At 36.6% G+C, this 21,141-nt stretch overlaps 1 protein-coding gene and 1 pseudogene across 1 annotated transcript in view; both read left to right on the forward strand.

Annotated features, from left to right (window-relative positions):
* Positions 1-20,429, forward strand: part of LOC120779906 (ATP-binding cassette sub-family D member) — a 25,775-nt gene extending 5,346 nt beyond the window's left edge. The window contains exons 2-9 of the mRNA XM_040112253.1: positions 2,425-3,106; positions 9,971-10,069; positions 10,132-10,271; positions 10,334-10,506; positions 18,210-19,084; positions 19,146-19,235; positions 20,028-20,153; positions 20,209-20,429. Coding sequence (XP_039968187.1) covers positions 2,425-3,106; positions 9,971-10,069; positions 10,132-10,271; positions 10,334-10,506; positions 18,210-19,084; positions 19,146-19,235; positions 20,028-20,153; positions 20,209-20,296 — 2,273 coding nt within the window. The 3' untranslated portion in view covers positions 20,297-20,429. The remainder of the gene's footprint in view (positions 1-2,424; positions 3,107-9,970; positions 10,070-10,131; positions 10,272-10,333; positions 10,507-18,209; positions 19,085-19,145; positions 19,236-20,027; positions 20,154-20,208) is intronic.
* On the forward strand, positions 5,716-6,991 carry LOC120779908 (annotated as a pseudogene).
* Positions 20,430-21,141: the final 712 nt, after the last annotated feature.

Consider the following 21,141-nt stretch of genomic DNA (forward strand, 5'->3'; position numbering starts at 1 on the left):
GGATTACTCGTCAGGTCAATCTAAAAATTTCCTGAAAGCTTCATTGAAATTGGTCTAGCCGTTTCGGAGCCTACCCGGAACATACATACATACTTTTTTTATATGTATATATGTAAAATAGAATAAAACAATATTTTTTGTAAACTTGTAAACTTAATAAAACTGAAACTTGCTTTGTAAATCTTTTAAATAACAAACCAGCTAATTGTACAAAAATTAAGGAAAAAAATAAGTAAACACATATAATTAAAGATGGAGCTATATTACTATCAAGAGGAAGGAAGGGCTGATGCTCTAGATTAAGAAATTATAAAATTATAGCCGCTGCAAACTTATAGTTTTCGAGATTGCATTTAAAGTTGAAAATTTGGCAAATTTAATTTTGCAATTTCTCGATTTATAGTAACTTTTTCTTTCATATTATGCACTTTTTATACACTTACACTTCTCTACAATATTTCTACATATTTATTTTTTATTAATATTTTAGATATTTGCTTAAAATAAGCATTTTATATTTTACGTAAATATTATTACACGCACAGTAAAAATAAGTGTTCCGTTCCTTCGGCCGCGCTTAAAAAAAAAATAACCCTGGTCGGCCCTACACCAGGGCGTATCAAATTTTTTTCGTGTAGAACTCCTTCTTGCGTGGGCGGCCTTCGGCCGCGCTCCAAAAAAAAATAACCCTAGTTGGTCCAACACCGGGGTGTATAAAATTTGTTTCACGTAGAACTTCTTTTTGCGTGGGCGGCCTTTGGCCGCGCTTAAAAAAAAAATAACCCTGGTCGGTCTAACACCGGGGTGTATCAAATTTTTTTCGCGTAGAACTCTTTTTTGCGTGAGCGGCTAACTTTTTTTCTTTTATAAAAAATTGCTTAAGATTTTTGCGTTTTCCATTTATGTATTTGGGGTATAAAGTTTTTGCTTATTTTCTTTTGTTGACAGATATGGCAATACCATTTATTTGCTAGTATGCAACCCTATTCTTATTGTGCATATGCAATGAATTTAACTAAAACAAAATAATTAAAATAAAGCTTTATATTCAATAAATATTAAAAAAAAATAATATACAGAAACGTTATGGTGAAGTGTACTTAGGGGAAAATGCATAATATAAATGAAAACGTTTTTCACAATATACAAATTATCAATTAAAAAGTTGTAAATTTTTTCACTTTAAGTGCAAATATCTTTAAAACTATAAGTCAGCGGAAACTATATATATATATATATTTTCGTTATCTGGAGCACGACACCTTTCCAGCGATACCCATTTTATCCCCGAAATCCGGGAATGCTATTCTAAATTTTACCCGTTGAATTTTTGAACTTAAAAGCAAATATTTCAAAAACCATAGGTCAGCGGCAACTATGTATATATCTATATATATTTTCTTAATCTGGAGGACCTCCTCTATCCGTACATACCAAAATCGGGGAATGCTATTCTAAAATTTACTCTTTTGTGCACCCTCTTTCTTGGTGTTTGGCATTGGAGACACAAATTTCAATTCTTCCTCCATATTTAAAACTGAAAAATTTTGGAAAAATGAATTAACTATGTTCCGAAAATATAATAAAAACCTTACCCTAAAATTGTTAAAATGTTTTTCCTTTTTATCTCTTTTGTATTTAACAGCTGTTAGCGCGGCAAACGAAACAAGTTGCCAACATGTTAGCAAATCAAATTTGGATGTCAAATGTTGCCGCATAGTGAAGTTCGATTGTTTTCATTTGACGTTAAATATGACCTAGTGAAAACAAGGCATAAAACAGTTTAATATACTACAATAGTAATAGGTGTACATTTGAAACTCATATGCATAAGTATCATGATCATACATAAGGTTACCATATCGGTCTCAGTCAAAATCAGTCCCGTTGCACCTGCACCAGTTGAACTCGGTCGAGTTTTGGAACGCAACCATGAATGGTATGATTCATGTAAATGCATCCTACGCGTGGCGTGCAAATTCAAAACGCCCAAGTAGACTACAACGCTGTGATGCTCACTTTTTCACGCACTCGCTCAAAAAAAAAAATAATCATAATTAAAAAAAAATCGACAATTCAGGAGGAAACCCGGGAATCAGTGCATTTTTCACGAAAATTCGGGAGTCAGTGCCGAAGGTCAAAATCAGGGAGTTCCCTGACAAATCTGGGAATGTGATAGCCCTTTCTCGAATTCAAATCATATTATCACTTATTAGTAATAACATGTGCGAGTTAAGTTATTTGGTTGGTCGATAACCACATCAGGTTTTTGCATGTACGCCCTAATTATTAGTATGTATTTAACCTTAACACCTCATCTTTGTAAAAATAGATGATGTCGATTTTTTTAATCACTCGAGTTACTATGTAGACTTAGTTGTATATGAATAGTTTAGCAAGTTGAGAATAATATTTTTTTTTCAGGAATTTTCGAAACAGCGGCAAAAATAAAAGGAGCATATGTAATCTTTTTTAATTACTACATTAACAAAATGGCTATTTTTTCAAAATACATTGATCTAGCGATGCAGAAATACGACGAAAATGGTTTATCGAAAACCACAATCAGTAGAGTGATACTCTGCGCGGCAGTCTGTGCCTATACTTTTAAGACTACATATCCTTTATTTGGAAAGCAGTTTGTGAATAAGAATAACGTTGAAGACGCATACAAAAATAATAATAGAACTTCATATATGGAACTAAATGATCATATAGTTAATACTACGGTGAATGAAGATTCCAAATTGGCTGAAGCAGAAAAATTGATTATAGCAAAACAATTGAAACAGAAATCTTTACATATAGAACCTGGCCTTAACGAAGAATTCGTTCTGCAACTAAGAAAGCTCATAAAAATTATAGTACCAAAAGTGTTATGTTACGAAAGCGGCCTATTAATAGTTCATACTTTATGTTTAATATCTAGAACATTTTTATCAATTTATGTTGCTGCTTTGGAAGGTGCCATCGTGAAATTTATAGTACGGAAGGATTTGAAGCGGTTTGTCATAGTACTTTTAAAATGGTTTGGAATAGCCATACCAGCTACATTCATAAACTCAATGATAAGATTTCTGGAAAGCAAGCTTTCATTAGCATTCAGGTAATAAAAAACTCACCTAATCGCAAAATACCTATTAAGTCTTATTTTAATGTTTGGTAGTATTATGCCATGGGCTACTAATTAAAAGAATAATAATATTTATGTATTTTTACGTTTTTATTATTTTGGGTACATTTTAGAATAGCATCCCCTGATTTATATAGAGGATGTCCTCCAAATTAAAATGAATTTTTGAATTTAAAATGCAATTATCTTGAAAACCATGTGTCAGCGACAATTATGTATACTTTTTCTTAATCTGAAGAACATCCTCTATATGAACATAACTATTTCGACCCCGAAATCGGGGGATGCTATTCTAAATCCCAGCGATGTTTTTAATCTTTATTTTTTTAAATTTTTTAAAGTATTTTTTATTTTATTTTTTTTTTTATATTATTTTTATATTATTTTTTTTTTTTATATTATTTTTTTATATTATTTTTATTTTTATATTTTTTTTATATTATTTTTTATTTTATATTATTTTTTTATTTTTCTTATATATTCTTATTATACATTTTTATTTATACATATGTATACGCATGGTCAAAATAATAAGTACATACGCCCGTGTAGCATTCAATGACTAATAAATTCTCTTTTATACATATTTAAAGAGAAATAATATCATATTTCATTTCATATGAATTAATTAACAAAATATTTGTAATAATAGTTGAAATAGGAACTCTAGCAAATAATAAAGAGACTAAAAAAATTTGCTGAACAAAAGAATAAGTACATCAGGAATCTGTGAATGAAAAAATTTATTCGTTTTAGTTTTTTGCCTCCTATTTAATTTTTATTTACTTCTTTCAACAGTATCCGGTATACTCGCCATTATTTTCAATTCCTTTTGAGATTCGTTGTGGCATACTGAAGATAAGTTTGCGGCACGTGTCAATTGGAATCTCATACCATACCAAACTAATCCTTATTGCTTCCCAATCCGTTGCTTTAGCTCCTTCCAAATGTTTTCAATTGGATTCAAGTCGGGAGATTGATATGGCCATTTAAGAGAACTCCTACCATTGTCCTGAAACCAATCTTTTACCAACCTCGAAGTATTATTATCCTGTTGAAATTTCCATATTAGTGGCATTCTTTCATCAGTATATGGCAGCATCATGTTTTGCAAGATATCTCTATATTGGAACCTATTCATGGTGCCTGAGATACGACGCATTGGTCCTGCACCATACCACGAAGAGCAGCCCCAGACCATTATAATGCCGCCACTGTTTTTAACGTAATTTTTTGTAGACTACAAGGTGTATTCCAAAGTAAACAGGACTTAAAAAAAACAACAAATAGTTTTTTAGACAAAATCAATTTATTTTATTCGAAATAGTCTCCTTGTCGAACGAGTGTTTTAGCTCGTTGGCCGGTATGGCCGCCAGTATGCCGGTGCAAGCCTTTTGAATGGCCTCTACGTCTGCATAACGCTTTCCTTTCATGGGTAAATGCATTTTTCCGAAAAGAAAGAAGTCGCACGGTGCCATATCAGGTGAATACGGGGAGTGCTTAATGGCTAAATTTTGATTTTTGGTCAAATAATCGGTCACAAGCGTCGTTCGAATGTTGGATTCTGAGAAAATTTTGATCGTCAGTCAATTTGTGTGGAACAAACCTCGCACACACCTTTCGTAAGCCCAAATGTTCGGTCAAAATGCGATAAATCGATGTCTTGGAGATGTTCAATTCCATTTCCATAAATTTCAATGATGACTTCGGCTGATTTTTGATGAATTCACGCACAGTTTCATTTATGACGTCACCTCAATTGAAACGTTTCGGTAAAAGTTTTACCAATTTTAAAACAAAATTTAATGTTGGCTCTTTGTTTGAAGCTCATTTTCACACCGATAACACAAACATACTGACACTTAAAACGCAATAACTTCACTTCCAATCATTGAAATGTCATGAAACTCTGACTGGACAATCGATAAAGATAGCAGATTCTAACGCACCAGAGGGCTTTAGATTCAAAAAGTCCTGTTTACTTTGGAAAGCACCTTGTATAAAGACCTATTCAACTGTATTAGTATCAAAAGCTTCAAAGCATGTAACACGACAGTGCGACAACCGCGCCTGCGGGCTCTACAGCTGCAACAAATACTACCACTCCCTCACCCCCAGGATCACCCACGGGCACCCGCGACAAACCCGCATTCTTCACTTCAACTGCAACGGAGTTCAGAGTAAGATCGAGGAGATAGTTGCACTTATGAACGAAGAAACCAAGTTAAACAGCCGCTCAGATCTTCTGAGTTGTGCAGGTTTCAACGTTTTACGTAAGGATAGCGAGCGATATAATGGTGGTGGCCTAGCCTTCATATTGCACAACACCGTGCAGTATCGTCTAAACGATGAGGACGTTGACCGCAGGGATACTACCTTAGAATGTCAGGGTATAGCTATCCGGTCAGGCGATGTAGAGCTCGAAATATTTAATATATACATCCCCCCAGTTACATGTTGCGCTACAGGATATCACCCGAATATAGGTGCGCTACTTCGTGGTGAAAACCGTCTGGCACTAGGCGACTTTAACGCGCACCATGATCTTTAGCATTCCTGCCTGTCGCAACGATCGTAAGCGGATGGAGCTGGCGAAACAGATTGACGATTCGACATTCTGCACAATGAAAGACGAAGCCCCCACCAGAGTTATGGGCACCCTTAATAGCTCGCCCGATATTACCATTACTAGTGGTGGTCTGATAAATAGCATAACCTGGCGACCCATGCAAACTCTCTCATCAGACCATCTGCCCAAAATTATCTCAATCGAGAAACCTCCCGAATTTGTTTCTGTGGGCAACCGCACCTTCGTTAACTTTAACAAAGCTAACTGGGTCGGCTTCACAGAATTTACCGAGAGCACCTTCAACGAATGGCGAACGTAAATCTGCAAAGTGATCGCAGTAGCTACCGCTCGCTTCATTCCGGTTGGAAGAATAGCGGAACTCCGCCCCAATTTCCTAGCCGAAGTAGCCGTTTTAGCAAATAAGCGCGACACCTCACGCCATTCCGATCCCGGGGATCCCTGAATAAGGGATCTCAATTTGGAGATTCGGCGATTGGTAAACCATCATAAGCGGACGAAATGTATAGAGCACCTGAAGTCCAGCAACCTCTCCACCGGTGTGAGTAAGCTTTGGGCTACTGTCAAGGCTTTATCTAACCCGAAGAGACATGACGACCGTGTTGAAGTTCAATTCAATGGTCATGCCTGATCGGACCCGAAGAAGTGCACGAGCTATTTTAGCCGGCAATTTACACTTCACCCTTCGGTAGACAAAACCAAGCGATGTGTTAACCGACGGCTGCGCAAAATGCCAAACGACTCTGCGCCACTTACTTTCACCGATGAGGAGGTTCAGAATGCCATCAACAAATTGAAGTCATCTAAATCCATTGGCCCTGATGGAACCAACATGCTTATGCTAAATCATCTAGGCTCGACGGGAGTAAGTTATCTCACCAAGGTCCTCAACTTGTCGCTGACCACTTTTCAAATACCCGATAAGTGGAAAGTCGGAAGAGTGGTCCCACTATTGAAACCTGGAAACCCGCCAACAAAGGGGAGTCCTATCGTCCGATCACTCTCCTCTCCTTCCACTTCAGGCCAACCATACAGCGCTACTGCAGGACATCGAGAAAACTACGCTTCCTCCAGGACTAAAGAGAATGGCCATGAGCTACCTGAGCGGTCGACACTCATCCGTACTATTTCGAGGTGAAACATCTAAACTGAGAAGAATTAAACAGGGGTTCCGCAGGGTGGTGTCCTCTCCACTTCGCTTCTGTTTAACTTCTACATCTCGAAACTCCCACAGTCACCAGAGGGGGTTTCCATAACATCGTACGTAGATGATTGCACGATATTGACGTCAGACAATGGAATCGATGGCATGTGTTCAGAAAGAAACAACTACCTCTCCGACCTTTCTCGTTTCTTCACTGCACGGAACCTCACACTTTCCCCCACCAAATCCACAGCGACCATATTTACGAACTGGACGAAGGAGTATAGACTTGAGCTTAATATTGCAGTCGATGGTGTCAAAATTCCGACTGTCAATAATCCCAAGAGTTTAGGTGTAACTTTTGATAGTCTATGCTCCTTCACTTATCGCCAATATGGTCGCCTGGATGCAGTGGTACGCAGATGAGGAAATTTCAGACCTGTCAGATCACTGCACTCCGGAATACGACAGGATGCTCTTGATGTCTCCCATCGAACACCTACATAATGAGACGCTTATGCTCCCAGTTAAGGAGAATAATGAACTCTTCTCCAATCAATTCCTGCTGGGATGTTTTCGAAGAAGTCTTTCCTTAACTACGTCGACGACATCGAACAGTACGCCGACCGGACTTCGGACGCAACTATTTTCCGACAGGCACTGACCGCCATTCACAGGAGAGCTATCAACACCTTCACCGACTCCCTTCCAGTAAATGGCGTTCTTGGAGTTAAATCACCACCCATCGCAAACGAAGAGCTCGAGTTGACGCTTCGTTCTGGATACTGTAGCAGGTTAAACTCCTACTTATCCAGAATAGACCTATCGAACATAAGTTCGCACGACACTGGCCTCCTCTCTGCATGCCAACCCCACTCATCTAACACCCCTTTCCCTTTGGTCCGACCCCGTCGAAACGCACGTTTCTTGGGCCTCCCGCTAAATGACGTCAACGACAACATGGATAACCCTTACCATCCCAACGGGGATTGATACTCCGTTAAAACAACAATAATAACATTACTGACCATTCCGGTTACTTAGACTCGACTGTCGTGGGAATGGGACGGGCGAAACACCTACCTATCACACACACTTCCACTCTGTTATCATTCAAATTCACTAACCACTGTTTCGTTACATTTCTTAAATAGGAAAACGACCAATGGGTGCAACTATAATCTAAGCTTGTCTAGTTTTAAATTTGTATAATTTTTAGTATTCGTTTTTATTACTTATTGGATGGAACTGGGTGCAAAGTTCAAAAGACTTATGCGAAATGTAGATCGGAAAGTACTCAAAATTCATATTGCCACTTGATAAAAGAGACTGTAGGAATATGATGGGGATACTAACTACTTACTGTCTGCTGGCAACACACGTTCGCAGGATGGGGCTGATTGAAAGAGAAGACTGCAGGAAGCGTTCAGAGCAGGAAACCAGGGAAACAATGGAGCTTGTGCACTTGTCCCGCATTGACAAGACTGCGCTATAAGCATCTGCGGTCCCCACGGTATGACGGTATGATACACTGTAGAAGGTATCGGAAGTGAGGCGGTAAAGTCCGTTAAAATTCGAGCAAGGCATCCTAAGCAATGACTACTTATCTTCATCTTACTGAACTGAACTCCATCTGATTTCGCAAAGGACCAAACTGGTCTATGCGTGGCTTATTGGCCTACCAGATTAACCTAACCTAACCTTATTACTTATTGTTAGGCTTTAAACAAGCAAATTCCATAAATATATAAATTTTATATATTTTAAATACTGTTTATAACTGCCTTTTGCGACAGTAGCATAAAAAGTAGTTTTAGTTAACATGTACTTATTTTTTACGCGCACAACATTGGTTAATCAGAGTAACTCAAATTGTGTTCTGCGTATACAAAACGACGATTTTTTTCGTCTTTCGAGCTTTTATAATAAGTAAAGTGTTCCGTCCTATTATTATTTTATATGATATAAAAAACAAGGATCTACCAAAGGATCGCAAACTGTATGCGTTGAATAGTAGAAATAATGTTATCTGTTATTCGCTCATTATCGAAAAAGTCGAGTAGTATTTGTCGGATTTACATCTGCGAACATGAAGCAGTACCTAAGGCCGCTTTGTATAAATTCGCATAGAGCATATTTAGCAACATATTTTGAATATCGGTGTAAGATTTTTCTTATTTAATCCATTATAAAATTAATTTCTTTGATGATTGGTACAGTACCTGCCACTCCAATGAAAATATGCTGTTCGGTAAAGAGAAAATATAAAAAAAGATTATTTATTTTCTTTCACCATAATAACATTATATTTTTATTTAATCGTGAGGGTAACTATGTACATTAAATGCGAGTCTTATACATTAGTGCTTCAGTTGTACTATCCATTCTGTATGGTAATTATGACCCGACTGCTTATTGTAAGTTATTATGAAATATAATAACTTATATTAATATTTGTTTAGGACCTTAGTTGTTTTGTCTTTAATGCATTTTCCTAGTTAAGACAACAACCCTCTTTTCTCTATGCATAAGATAATGTATATATGTATCAAGAACATATTGGTTAACTCCCAATACCAGTTGACGTTGGTTTCTTGTCATAATAGTGTAAATATACAATTTGTATGAATCAACATTATTTTTATATTTCGCCTTATCTATATATTTTCGCCTTATACTCGCCCAACATAACAAAATTTGTTTTGAATATAAACCTAGTAATACAACAAAAAAAATATTTACTCACTTTTACTTTATTTGTTATATTGGTATTTTTCCGTTAGAAGAGAAAATAATGTCTGATTTCTCAAACACTGCTATTTTAATGTTTTATGAAACACGTGCTCACAGCTGAAATTTGTCGTTATTTTCAAAACTATCATATTTTATTATAATTTTGATGTTTACATAAGGTGTACTGATTTATCAGATTATTTTAAAGTAAACACTTTTATTTTAAAAGTTGCTCTATACGTATTTATACAAAACTGATGTAGGTACTGCTGTTTTCATATTCGCAGCTGTACTTCAAAATTTCAATGAATATTTTTAAAAGTCTTAATCTTGTATTTTTTTGTTCATAACGTTTTCGCATTTTACTTTTTAGGACTAGATTGGTGCGACACTCATATCGTTTATATTTCAAGAATCAAAATTATTATCGGGTTTCTAATTTGGATGGACGAATAGAAAACGCTGATCATAGGTAATACAATTAAAGTATGCTTTTAATAATAGTTATGTTTATTAAAATGTTTACGTTATTAGATTAACAGAGGACATAGCAATATTTTCTACCTCAGTAGCACATCTATATAGTAGTGTTACGAAGCCATGCTTTGACCTGATGCTTATTGGGTTCGCTTTAATGCGATCCACACAAAAGATGAAAGCCAACATTGTTTCAGGTACCAAACTACTTATTATAAATATTTCTTTGTGAATATTTAAATAATTTTTTCCTTAATAGGCCCAACACTGGCCATTGTAGTGATATCATTAACGGCGCATATAATCCGAGTTGTTTCGCCGAAATTTGGCCAACTTGTAGCCGAGGAGGCTAATCGTTATGGCTATTTACGTCATATACATTCTCGTATTATAACGAATTCTGAAGAAATAGCCTTCTACGGTGGCCATAAGGTAAGTTTTACTTATTGCTTAAAGCGTTTTAATAACTATAGTTATTTTGAATATTATGAATTTTATTCTAAGCCATTGTTACAAATTCAATTCGAAAAAAAACTACTGCTAAACATACATTTCAACACTTATGCTCATATTTTCATAAAACTAGTGAAGTTCACTTCCAATTCGGCTTTTTGCTTCTTATCTTGTCTCTCAAGTTTTGAGGTATCGCTCCGAAATTTTGTACACGTCCCTTTCTCCCCAAGAAGCTACTCATTTATGTATTAATGAAACTTCACAAAATTTGGCAGAGATTAGCTAAGGTAGAGCTGCAATATCTGAATAATTGGGCTACTATAGCATAGCTGCCATATAAACTGAACGATAAAAATTAAGTTACACATCCCTATTACGGAAGGCTAGTTTATTTTAGTTGCCGTTATTGTTGTGTTGGATACTAAAACAGGATTGTTGTTTACCAAAGGCTACAGACATCGGTTTGTTTGAAAATTCAAATACCAACCTTGAATTTGTATTTTTATGAAACGTTTGGAAAGCATTTGGCAGAGTTACTAAAACTTTTGACCAAAATTGCAGAATGAAATAGAAAGAAATGGAAAAAGTAAGTATTTAGCATTTAAATAGTGATGTTTAGTAGAGATGAATTAATTTGTACTTTCGTCGTGAAATCACCAAATATGGGTACCTTGCCTCAGTTTTACAAATTCATTGATATTGACAATTTTATAGCATCTTGTAATTTATTTGCTAACTACACTGGTAGACACATAATTTGTGACATGAAAATTCTTAGCTGTTTCTAAAACCTAAAGACCATGTTACATACTGCTATTTTTGCCTCACGAATATTAAATGTATTAGACCGAAGTCTAAACATACGGTTAAGTACTGTAATTTACCACCAGCTTTAAGGCCTGTCAAACACAGTGAACAGCTTCCTATTCGAAAAGCACCAGAAACTTGGAGTCTCGATGAAGAACAAGAATCGACTAGCTCTTCAAGTAATGTTACAGAAACCGCGAGGGAAATGTCAACCGATCCTTTATTTGATTGACCAGGATGTTCAACAGTGCCGCATCTTATTCCACAGGGTGAACTTAATCAGGGGTGTTGTGGAATCTGATAGTTGTCGGAATCAGAATTGAAACCGATCAAAAAAAGCAGTAGGTGTCATGAATTCAGACATTATTGGTTTGATATTCGAAACAGAATTTGTATCGAATTGGGTGTCACGGAAGCCAATTTTATCGGTTTTGCTGTCAGAAACAAAGCAAGAAGATATTTGCACACAAATTTGAAATGTAAGTTTCTTAACTTCATGTTATTTTATTGTTACGAATTAATTTATCTTTATTTCTATAGGAGAAAACATAAGAATAAAACACGAAATGTCTTAATTGTTGAGTTTTGATAAAAAAAAATGCGGATATTTAAGGAGGAGCCTGCTTTAGAGGCTTAAAAAATCGATTTTTTTTTGGGAGGGAAAGAAATAATTGATTAAAGTGAAATTTCTTGGGTTTATAGTTATATATTTAAACATTAACCGAAATTTTTTTGGATACGAATTCTTTGATATTCTGCCTTAGGGAAGCAATTGTCCAATGCATCTAGCATGTGCATTTGTCGGACGGCGGGCAGTATGCAGGTCGTAATTTTATCGGAAACAAAAAATTCAAACAGATTCATATTTGTTAATAACTTTGTTCAAGTTAAACTAGAAAAAAATTTTACATATGTATGTTCAAACTTAACTTTTCTTAGCTTTTTTTTTAATTATAAGATAATTTATTGCCAAAGATAATAAACTTTTCTCCAATACCATACGTTTAGTTTTTTCTATCCTGTCCGCCAATTATGAAAAATCGTAAGAATGAAAACCGAGAAATCGCGCGTCAAAGTTTTCGCTTTCTGCCCAAGCACTCCTCAAATATGTACATACATACATATCTACTAGTGCTCGGTCACTATTTCCCTTCTAGCTTTGACAATATTTGAAATTCCCATCTATAACATTGGGGGCATATTCTTAGATATTTTGTAAAGAGATTTAAGCAAAAAAAAAAAAATTCCTCCTTTAAAGAAGATTTACAAAACGTATTAAACGTCTATATTCATTCGATAAATGTTGTCTCTTAAAATCTTTCTTTAATTCGGAACTCATTAAAAACTTTAATAGGATTGCTTCCAAATGTATTTATTTGCAAGTTTTGTCACATTAGTAAACAGCTGATTCGAATATTGGTTTTGCGTATGTTCGAAAAGACGAAAATCCCATCAGATTCTGTGACACCATTGAAAATCAGAATTGGTTTGCAATTCTGACAGCTAAGCAATTCTGTCTTGGATTCCACAACACCGTCATTCTAGATCTAAGCCTTTCATAATCGCAGTCCGAACTTTTAGCATCCAGACTAAAATGTTGGACCTTTTACAGAAAAAGGCAGAACGACCTCCCAAATTACTTTCTTCAAGAAGGGGATGTAGTATACTGTTCAAAAGTTAACATTTTGTTTAACGCACTGGGACAAAAACATGATCCACGTGATTGGCGTCTATCCATTGATTCCTCTAAACTTACTTTAAAGGCGGTATTGGTTCATAAGGGTAACAAATATCCATCTGTGCCCTTAGCTCATGCGGTTCATATGAAGGAATCATACGATAATATGAGAGTTCCTTTAGAGCACGTCCGGTATCATGAGTATGGTTGGGCAATATGTGGAGACCTAAAAAGTAATAGCCCCTTCTTCTTGGAATGCAACGAGTATATACGAAATATTGTTATTTCTTTTGCAAATGGGTCAGCCGTGCGATAGACTGGCATTATGTACAGAAGCAGTGGCCAGTACGTCAAGCACTCACATAAAGAAACGTTACCAGTGAACCTCTAGTTGATCCCAAAAAGGCATTACTACCACCTTTGCATAATAAATTGGGTTTTATAAATAATTTTGTTAAGGCAATGTACAGAAATGGAAGAGGGTTCTTGTATCTGAAGCAACAATTTTCAATAGACAGTGAAGCAAAAATTAAGGAGGGTATATTTGCAGGTCCACAAATAAGAGAACTAATGAAAGATAAAACATTTCAGGAAATGCTCAATGAAACTGAAATACGAGCCGGAAGTGCCTTTAAAATCGTTATTAAAAATTTTCTTGGAAATGTGAAAGTTGACAATTACAAAGATCTTGAGACTGAACTACTTACTGCCAATAAAAAAATGGGTTGAAACATGCCCCTTAAAATTCACATTCTGGACTCCCATCTGAATTTTTTCCCCGAAAATTTAAGGGTCGTAAGTGACGAACATGGGAAATGGTTCCACCAATACATTTGGTACCAAGGCAAGTGGAGTGCCAGTTCGCATGCCGATTACTACAGGACATTGTTAAGGACTATTCCAAAAACAAAATATCGCCGAAAATCATCTATAGCAACATTTTAAAGTACTCTTTGGTTTAAAAAGTAATAATAACAAATATATATCTATCGCTGTTTTTTTAAACAAAAATCCTCATATCAAAAAAACTATAGGTGATAGAAATCTGTAGCTATTTTCTGCATTTGTGGCAATTTTTACATAATAAACACTTTCATGTCACAAAAAACCAGTGGATTTTTGTTTACCAGTGCTATTGATCTATAAGAACGCAGTACAATTATAAAATTATATTATTCAGTTCTTTGATTTTTATACTTCTACCTACTATAATTAAGTTTACTACAGGGTCTACCAGCAAGTACGAAATAAGATACTTTTAGTTGTGCAGATGTTGTATGAATATTACAAAATGTCGGCTAAATGACCATCACGGCTCCGTATCCATATCTCCAGTCTTCCGGCTGTAATTGCTGATATAATGCTCTTCGAGCGTTGCATCATTTCGATAAAAAATTAAGCCCAATTATGGCGCCATATCAGCATCCGAACCAAACGGTAAATTTTTGGAGTTGCAATTGTGATCCCTGAACCATATGACTCACCCCAATAGCAACAATTTCGTGTGTTGACGAAGCCTTTAAGCCAGATATAGAAGATTATTTTTTTAATAAAAAGTCACTGAAGAACATGAATTTCCTTAGTAGTCTTGGACAATTTCCAAGCGATGTACTTCTTCTTAATTGGCGTAGACACCGCTTAAGCGATTATAGCCGAGTTAACAACAGCGCGCCAGTCGTTTCTCCTTTTCGCTACGTGGCGCCAATTGGATATTCCAAGCGTAGCCAGGTCCTTCTCCACTTGGTCCTTCCAACAGAGTGGAGGTCTTCCTCTTCCTCTGCTTCCCCCGGCGGGTACAGCGTCGAATACTTTCAGAGCTGGAGTGTTTTCGTCCATTCGGACAACATGACCTAGCCAGCGTAGCCGCTGTCTTTTAATTCGCTGAACTATGTCAATGTCGTCGTATATCTCGTACAGCTCATCGTTCCATCGACTCCGATATTCGCCGTGGCCAACGCGCAAAGGACCATAAATCTTTCGCAAAACTTCACGGGTCTTTTCCAAGATTTGGCGCATGGTGAAATCTGGTCGGTTGTTGATTTTCCAGGTCTAAAGCCACACTGATAAGGTCCAATCAGTTTGTTGACGGTGGGCTTTAATCTTTTACACAATACGCTCGATAGAACCTTATATGCGATGTTGAGGAGGCTAATCCCACGGTAGTTGGCGCAGATTGTAGGGTCTCCTTTTTTATGGAATGGGCATAGCACACTTAAATTCCAATCGTTGGGCATGCTTTCGTCCGACCATATTTTACAAAGAAGCTGATGCATGCTCCTTATCAGTTCTTCGCCGCCGTGTTTGAATAGCTCGGCCGGCAATCCATCGGCCCTCGCCGCTTTGTTGTTCTTCAGGCGGGAAATTGCTATTCGAATTTCTTCATGGTCGGGCAATGGAACGTCTGCTCCATCGTCATCGATTGGGGAATCGGGTTCGCCTTCTCCTGGCGTTGTGCATTCACTGCCAGTCAGCAGGCTGGAGAAGTGTTCCCTCCATAATTTAAGTATGCTCTGGGCATCGGTCACTAGATCACCTTTGGGGGTTCTACAAGAGTAAGCTCCGGTCTTGAAACCTTCCGTAAGCCGCCGCATTTTTTCGTAAAGTTTTCGAGCATTACCCCTGTCGGCCAGCTTATCAAGCTCTTCATACTCACGCATTTCGGCCTCTTTCTTCTTCTGTCTACAAATGCGTTTCGCTTCCTTCTTCAAATCTCGGTATCTATCCCATCCCGCACGTGTAGGGGTCGATCGTAACGTTGCGAGGTAGGCAGTCTGTTGTCTCTCCGCTGCGACACGGCACTCCTCGTCGTACCAGCTGTTCTTTTGCGCTTTCCGAAAACCAATGGTTTCGGTTGCAGCTGTACGTAAGGAGTTTGAAATTCCGTCTCACAGTTCCCTTATACCGAGTTGTTGACGGATGCTCTCAGAGAGCAGGAGTGCAAGCCGAGTAGAAAATCGTTCGGCTGTCTGTTGTGATTGCAGCTTCTCGACGTCGAACCTTCCTTGTGTTTGTTGGCGCGCGTTTTTTGCTGTACAGGGGCGGGTGCGAATCTTAGCTGCAACAATATTCAAGCTAATCGTGCACTTTCCGGTATAAAAATAAAAAAAAAAAGTTGCACGAATAGTGCCTTTAAGGGGCTATACCACTGTAACGCATGAAAAATTAGGCGATTTTCAGGAATTTATTTAAAACAAAGTACTCAATTGCATGTTTCGAACTTCTTTGAACGTAACAAGATATATTTTCAGCGATATTTTAAGTTTTTGTCACAAAAATGTTGAAAAATAACTGAGTTATGTGCTCTTCGGAGGTGCCAAAAAAAAATTTCGTTTTTTAGGTAAAAAATTTTTAATGCCAAATTGACAATTTTCAACTAATCAAAAGGATCGTAGAGACATAAGTGAAATTTTTTACATAACTGTATCCTTGTCCCATCCCATTTATCTATAATCAGGTTTTTCGCCTATTAATTGTACCTCTAATATAAATCAAGAAAATATCAAATTAGATTGTAATTTTGATTTAGATTTGATTTTTAGAATAGTAGATGTTTAATTCGTAATTTATAAGAGTATATAATGTTCGGTTACACCCGAACTTAGCCTTTCCTTACTTGTTTTATGTTAATTATATTTCTTTCTCTGGAGCCATCAGCAAAGTGGCTTGACTGGACAGATATTGAATAACAAGTAGTTGTAAAATTTATAGCTGTTTGACTTAACAAAGAAATTAGCTTCATTAATGATAATCTAATGCGTCTTCAAAGCGTTTTTTAAATTAACTGAAAAAGTTCAACAAGTAATTTTTCTTACAAATTAAGAAACAAACTTTTGATCAAACACTAGTCTTTTATATTTTAAAAAGCTGTATAAATTTCAATGAAATTTCCTGAGAGGTTTTGGAATTGTGGTAGTCGCAAGTTATAAAAACTTAGTTTGAGAAAATAGCATTTGAAGTTTTACACTCAATGTACGGTTAGGGTTTGTCCGGAAACTAAAGTACTGATTTTCTTTCGCCGTGACTGTACTTCGGAGCGTGCGCGCACCGACTGGATTCGGTGGAGGGCATTCCAAGCTAACGAACGAGTGGCAGGTCAGTTGGCTCCGATCACCTGGAGAGTCAGGACAAACATTTTCGCGCGACGTGTTTCTGTGAGTGGTGCAAGTCGTAAATGCAGCGTTTGTTAAAGCAGAGGTATGCGATTAATTCTGTGTGAAACTCGGTAAATCTGCAATAGAGACGTTTGATAAGATCAAGCAGGCTTACGCAGATGATGCCTTAGCAAGTAGTGATCTGTTTCGGTGGCACCAGGTCTTTTTGGAGAGTCGGGAAGAGATAGCTTATGAAGACCGGGCTGGGAGACCTGCGACTTCGACAAATGCCGACTATGTAACTCGTGTGCGCAAAGTTGTGAAGACTGACGACTAAGTATTCGCTTAATTGCCCAGATGTTAAATTTTTCAAAATCTATGGTTCATGACTTTGTGGTGGAATATTAAACCTGCGCAAGGTGTGCGCGAAGATGGTCTCGAAAGTACTCACTGACGACCAGAAATTGTGGCGAGTGGAAGTGTGCCAAGAATATTTTTGAATAACGTAATCATAGGATATATAGGAATAACGTAATTGTTTCTTGCCTCTAAGACGACAAAGGGGATCCAAGCAGTATGCACATCGGCTCTCGAGGCTATTCCAGAAAATGCCTTCCGTGACGCTTTCAATGCTTGGAAATTGCGCTGGCAGCGTTGCATCGACGCAGAGGGAGCCTGTCTCGAAACTTTTTAAAGAATTGTAACGATTTAAATCGACTCAGTCTTATTACTTTCCGGACAAACCTTGTACCTCTTCTGGAACGTTTCAGGGCGCTTGAGAACCCTCTGCAAATTATCGAATAACTCGAAAAGTACTTCTCGAATTTGCTTGAAATTTTAAGCGAATATTAGATACATATACTGTTTATTCATTGTATTTATTCATATTTTGATATGATTTTGTGGTTTGTAAAAGAACCAATAAAAAGAAATGATTTTTTCCCAAATATGTGAAATCGACACTTAACCGCTATATTAAATGATGCATCCCAAAGACCCCATAAAATGTGCTTTAATTGGTTGTATATCTAGGAACTATTATTGCTATTATTATTAAATACTCCAATTTCACAAGTAAAATAATTTGTGGTATTCAAACATTGTAGGTAGAATTGCAGCAACTTCGTCAAGCATATAACCGTTTAGTTATTCAAATGAACAACATTTTTATACAAAAACTCTGGTTTGTTATGCTAGAACAGTTTTTCATGAAGTACGTCTGGTCTGGGACGGGAATGATAATGGTTTCGCTGCCGATTTTGATGTCCGGCACATCATTACAGAAAAAAGATGTGAACGATCCAATATCTACAGAAGTATTGAACTCAAGCGTTAGTGAGCGAACACAATATCTAACTACTGCACGAAATTTACTTATATCTGCGGCCGATGCCATTGAGCGTCTGATGTCATCATATAAAGAAATTGTCGCATTGGCTGGGTATACTTATCGAGTTGCTGGAATGATGCAAGTATTTGAAGAGACCGCTCAAGGTGTTTATCATAAAAATACGGTCGTTGAAAACAATGAAATGAATGGCATTATTGAGTTCAAAGATGGTAAGCCAATTGCCAAGGGCCGGATTATCTACACAGATACGCCTAATGATATGACCATCACATTACGAGCTGTTCCTGTGGTCACACCTAATTGTGATATTGTCGTGTCAAGTCTGACTCTTTGTATTGAGCAAGGAATGCATCTCCTTATTACTGGGCCCAATGGCTGTGGTAAGTCCAGTCTATTCCGTATATTAAGTGGTCTGTGGCCCATTTATGCTGGTGAACTGCATATACCTCGTCCTATAGAGGATAAACCATGTATGTTTTACATCCCCCAACGTCCATATATGTCAACGGGAAGTCTTTGTGACCAGATCATTTACCCAGACAGTCGAGAAGATATGTTACGCAAAGGTTTTACAGAGAATCAGCTCAGAGGCATTTTGAAAATGGTCTGCTTAGAACATATTGCACAGCGGTAATCAATATCGAATAACTACATAATATTTCTTCGATCTACATTTAATTTTATTTTATAGTGATGGTTTTAATGCCGTACGAGATTGGAAAGATATACTCTCTGGGGGAGAAAAACAGCGCATGGCAATAGCACGGCTTTTTTATCACAGGTAGGTATTGTTTTAAATAATACTTACCAATAGTAAAAATATTAAAGTCCTTCCCCCCGAGAACCCTTTGCTTATTACCAAATAATTCGAAAAGTATTTGTCGGATTTATTCCATTAAAATATACAGAGAATAAAAATACGATATTATACTTTAAGAAAATAAAAAAATAACGATTTGGTAATGGTACATTACATTTATGTACTAGGAGATCCGGCCACGCGTTGCTGTGGGATACATTTTATACTATTATTCATGTAATAAACTATTCAATACAGTGAACATTTTATTTACGAATAAAGGCGAAAACGTTTTTGTCGGTATAAGAATCCAAGGGATTGACTTGAGGTTTAATTTTGAATATGTTCATGCACTTAATAAGCATCATCAATGTGCATGGTTAATGGAGATGTCCGTTTAATAGAGCATCCATTTAATACAGCTTTCAATGTTATATTTATTTAAAAATTGTTTTTACTATCCTATCTTCTAACTTGGTTCGAACTGGACACAGTGTGCTAAATTTTACTATATCGGTTCAGTACTTTAGGAGTCCATCCCGGACAAACAACCTGACACGTACTTTTTATATATAAAGATTTAATTTATCTATAAGCATAGACCGTAGATGCAAATTATCCACCACAGATTAAATTTTCCACTTATTAATTATTTATCTATCTACCAACGAATCAATAGCTCATTTTATTTTTTTAAGTCGTTGGAATAAACAAATCCCAAGCTATCAGGTTCATTTCAAATCAGTTCAGTATTCATATCATATATATTTTTAGGCCGAAATATGCTTTGCTTGATGAATGTACCAGCGCTGTTTCCATCGACGTGGAGAGTACAATATATGAAATTGCAAAGAGCATGGACATAACATTATTAACAATAACACACCGTCCCACATTATGGTAAAATAAATACAGACATAACAAAACAATTGTAATTTTATTTAATATTTACAAGGAAATTTCATACACATATTCTGGAATTCAATGGTCAAGGTAATTGGAGTTTTCGCCAAATGGAACCAAATGAGCAATATCTACCTTAAATTAGATTCTTCAGCAGCAATCTGAGAAAAAGTAAATATTCTGAGAATATAAAATATATTCGGTTCTAGCTGTTTCCTTTTATATATATATACATATTTCCTTTAAATAAAGTCTTGAGCGTGATGTAAAATATCTTAAATTGTTTTCTATTGTCTATATAGTGCTATTTGTAATCTATCTGTAATAGCGAGTTTTATGTACTGTTGGAAGGGGTAACTTTCGTTTTTGAGTAAACCAATTCACGAACACAAACGAAGTAGAATTAGCAGAAATGAGAAGGAATATTTAATTTTATAGAGATTATGTGCAGATAGTTCAAAACAACTTGGCCTAAAGTTCATGATAGTTAAATTCTGCTTTGAACAAGTACTCACGTTCATGCATAAACATTTTGTTAAAATCATATGACTTAGCATTTGTTCCAGAAGTTTATTGGGGTTATTAGTGGGTGGACAACTCTTGTATAGGGCCAATACATCAATTAAGAGCATTGCCACCATACTTCATTAGAAACCGGAATTGACCCCGCTTTTTTCTGGCCAAGGGCTGTGATTTCTGCGATATAATTCTGTTTGTATCGGTGAGTTTTAGGTTTAGATTGTCATCATTGGAGCAACTCATAGAAGCGGTGTTGCTTCGCATCCTTTGGACTCGTGTTGCCTCTGAGTCTAACTCGTGCCCGGAAAATTTTTGTTTGCTGCATTGTCACTAGCAGGCTACATCCAAACTTTGATCTCGGTTTGGTGAAACACATGCAATGGATGGAGCATCTTAATAGCTGCTTTGATCTTAAGACATACAGGGAGTGGACCACAAGTTACGTGGCCCCATGCTGCCAACACTG

This window comes from Bactrocera tryoni, unplaced genomic scaffold (genome assembly GCF_016617805.1).
Source record: "Bactrocera tryoni isolate S06 unplaced genomic scaffold, CSIRO_BtryS06_freeze2 scaffold_11, whole genome shotgun sequence".
Classification (NCBI taxonomy): Eukaryota; Metazoa; Arthropoda; class Insecta; order Diptera; family Tephritidae; genus Bactrocera; species Bactrocera tryoni.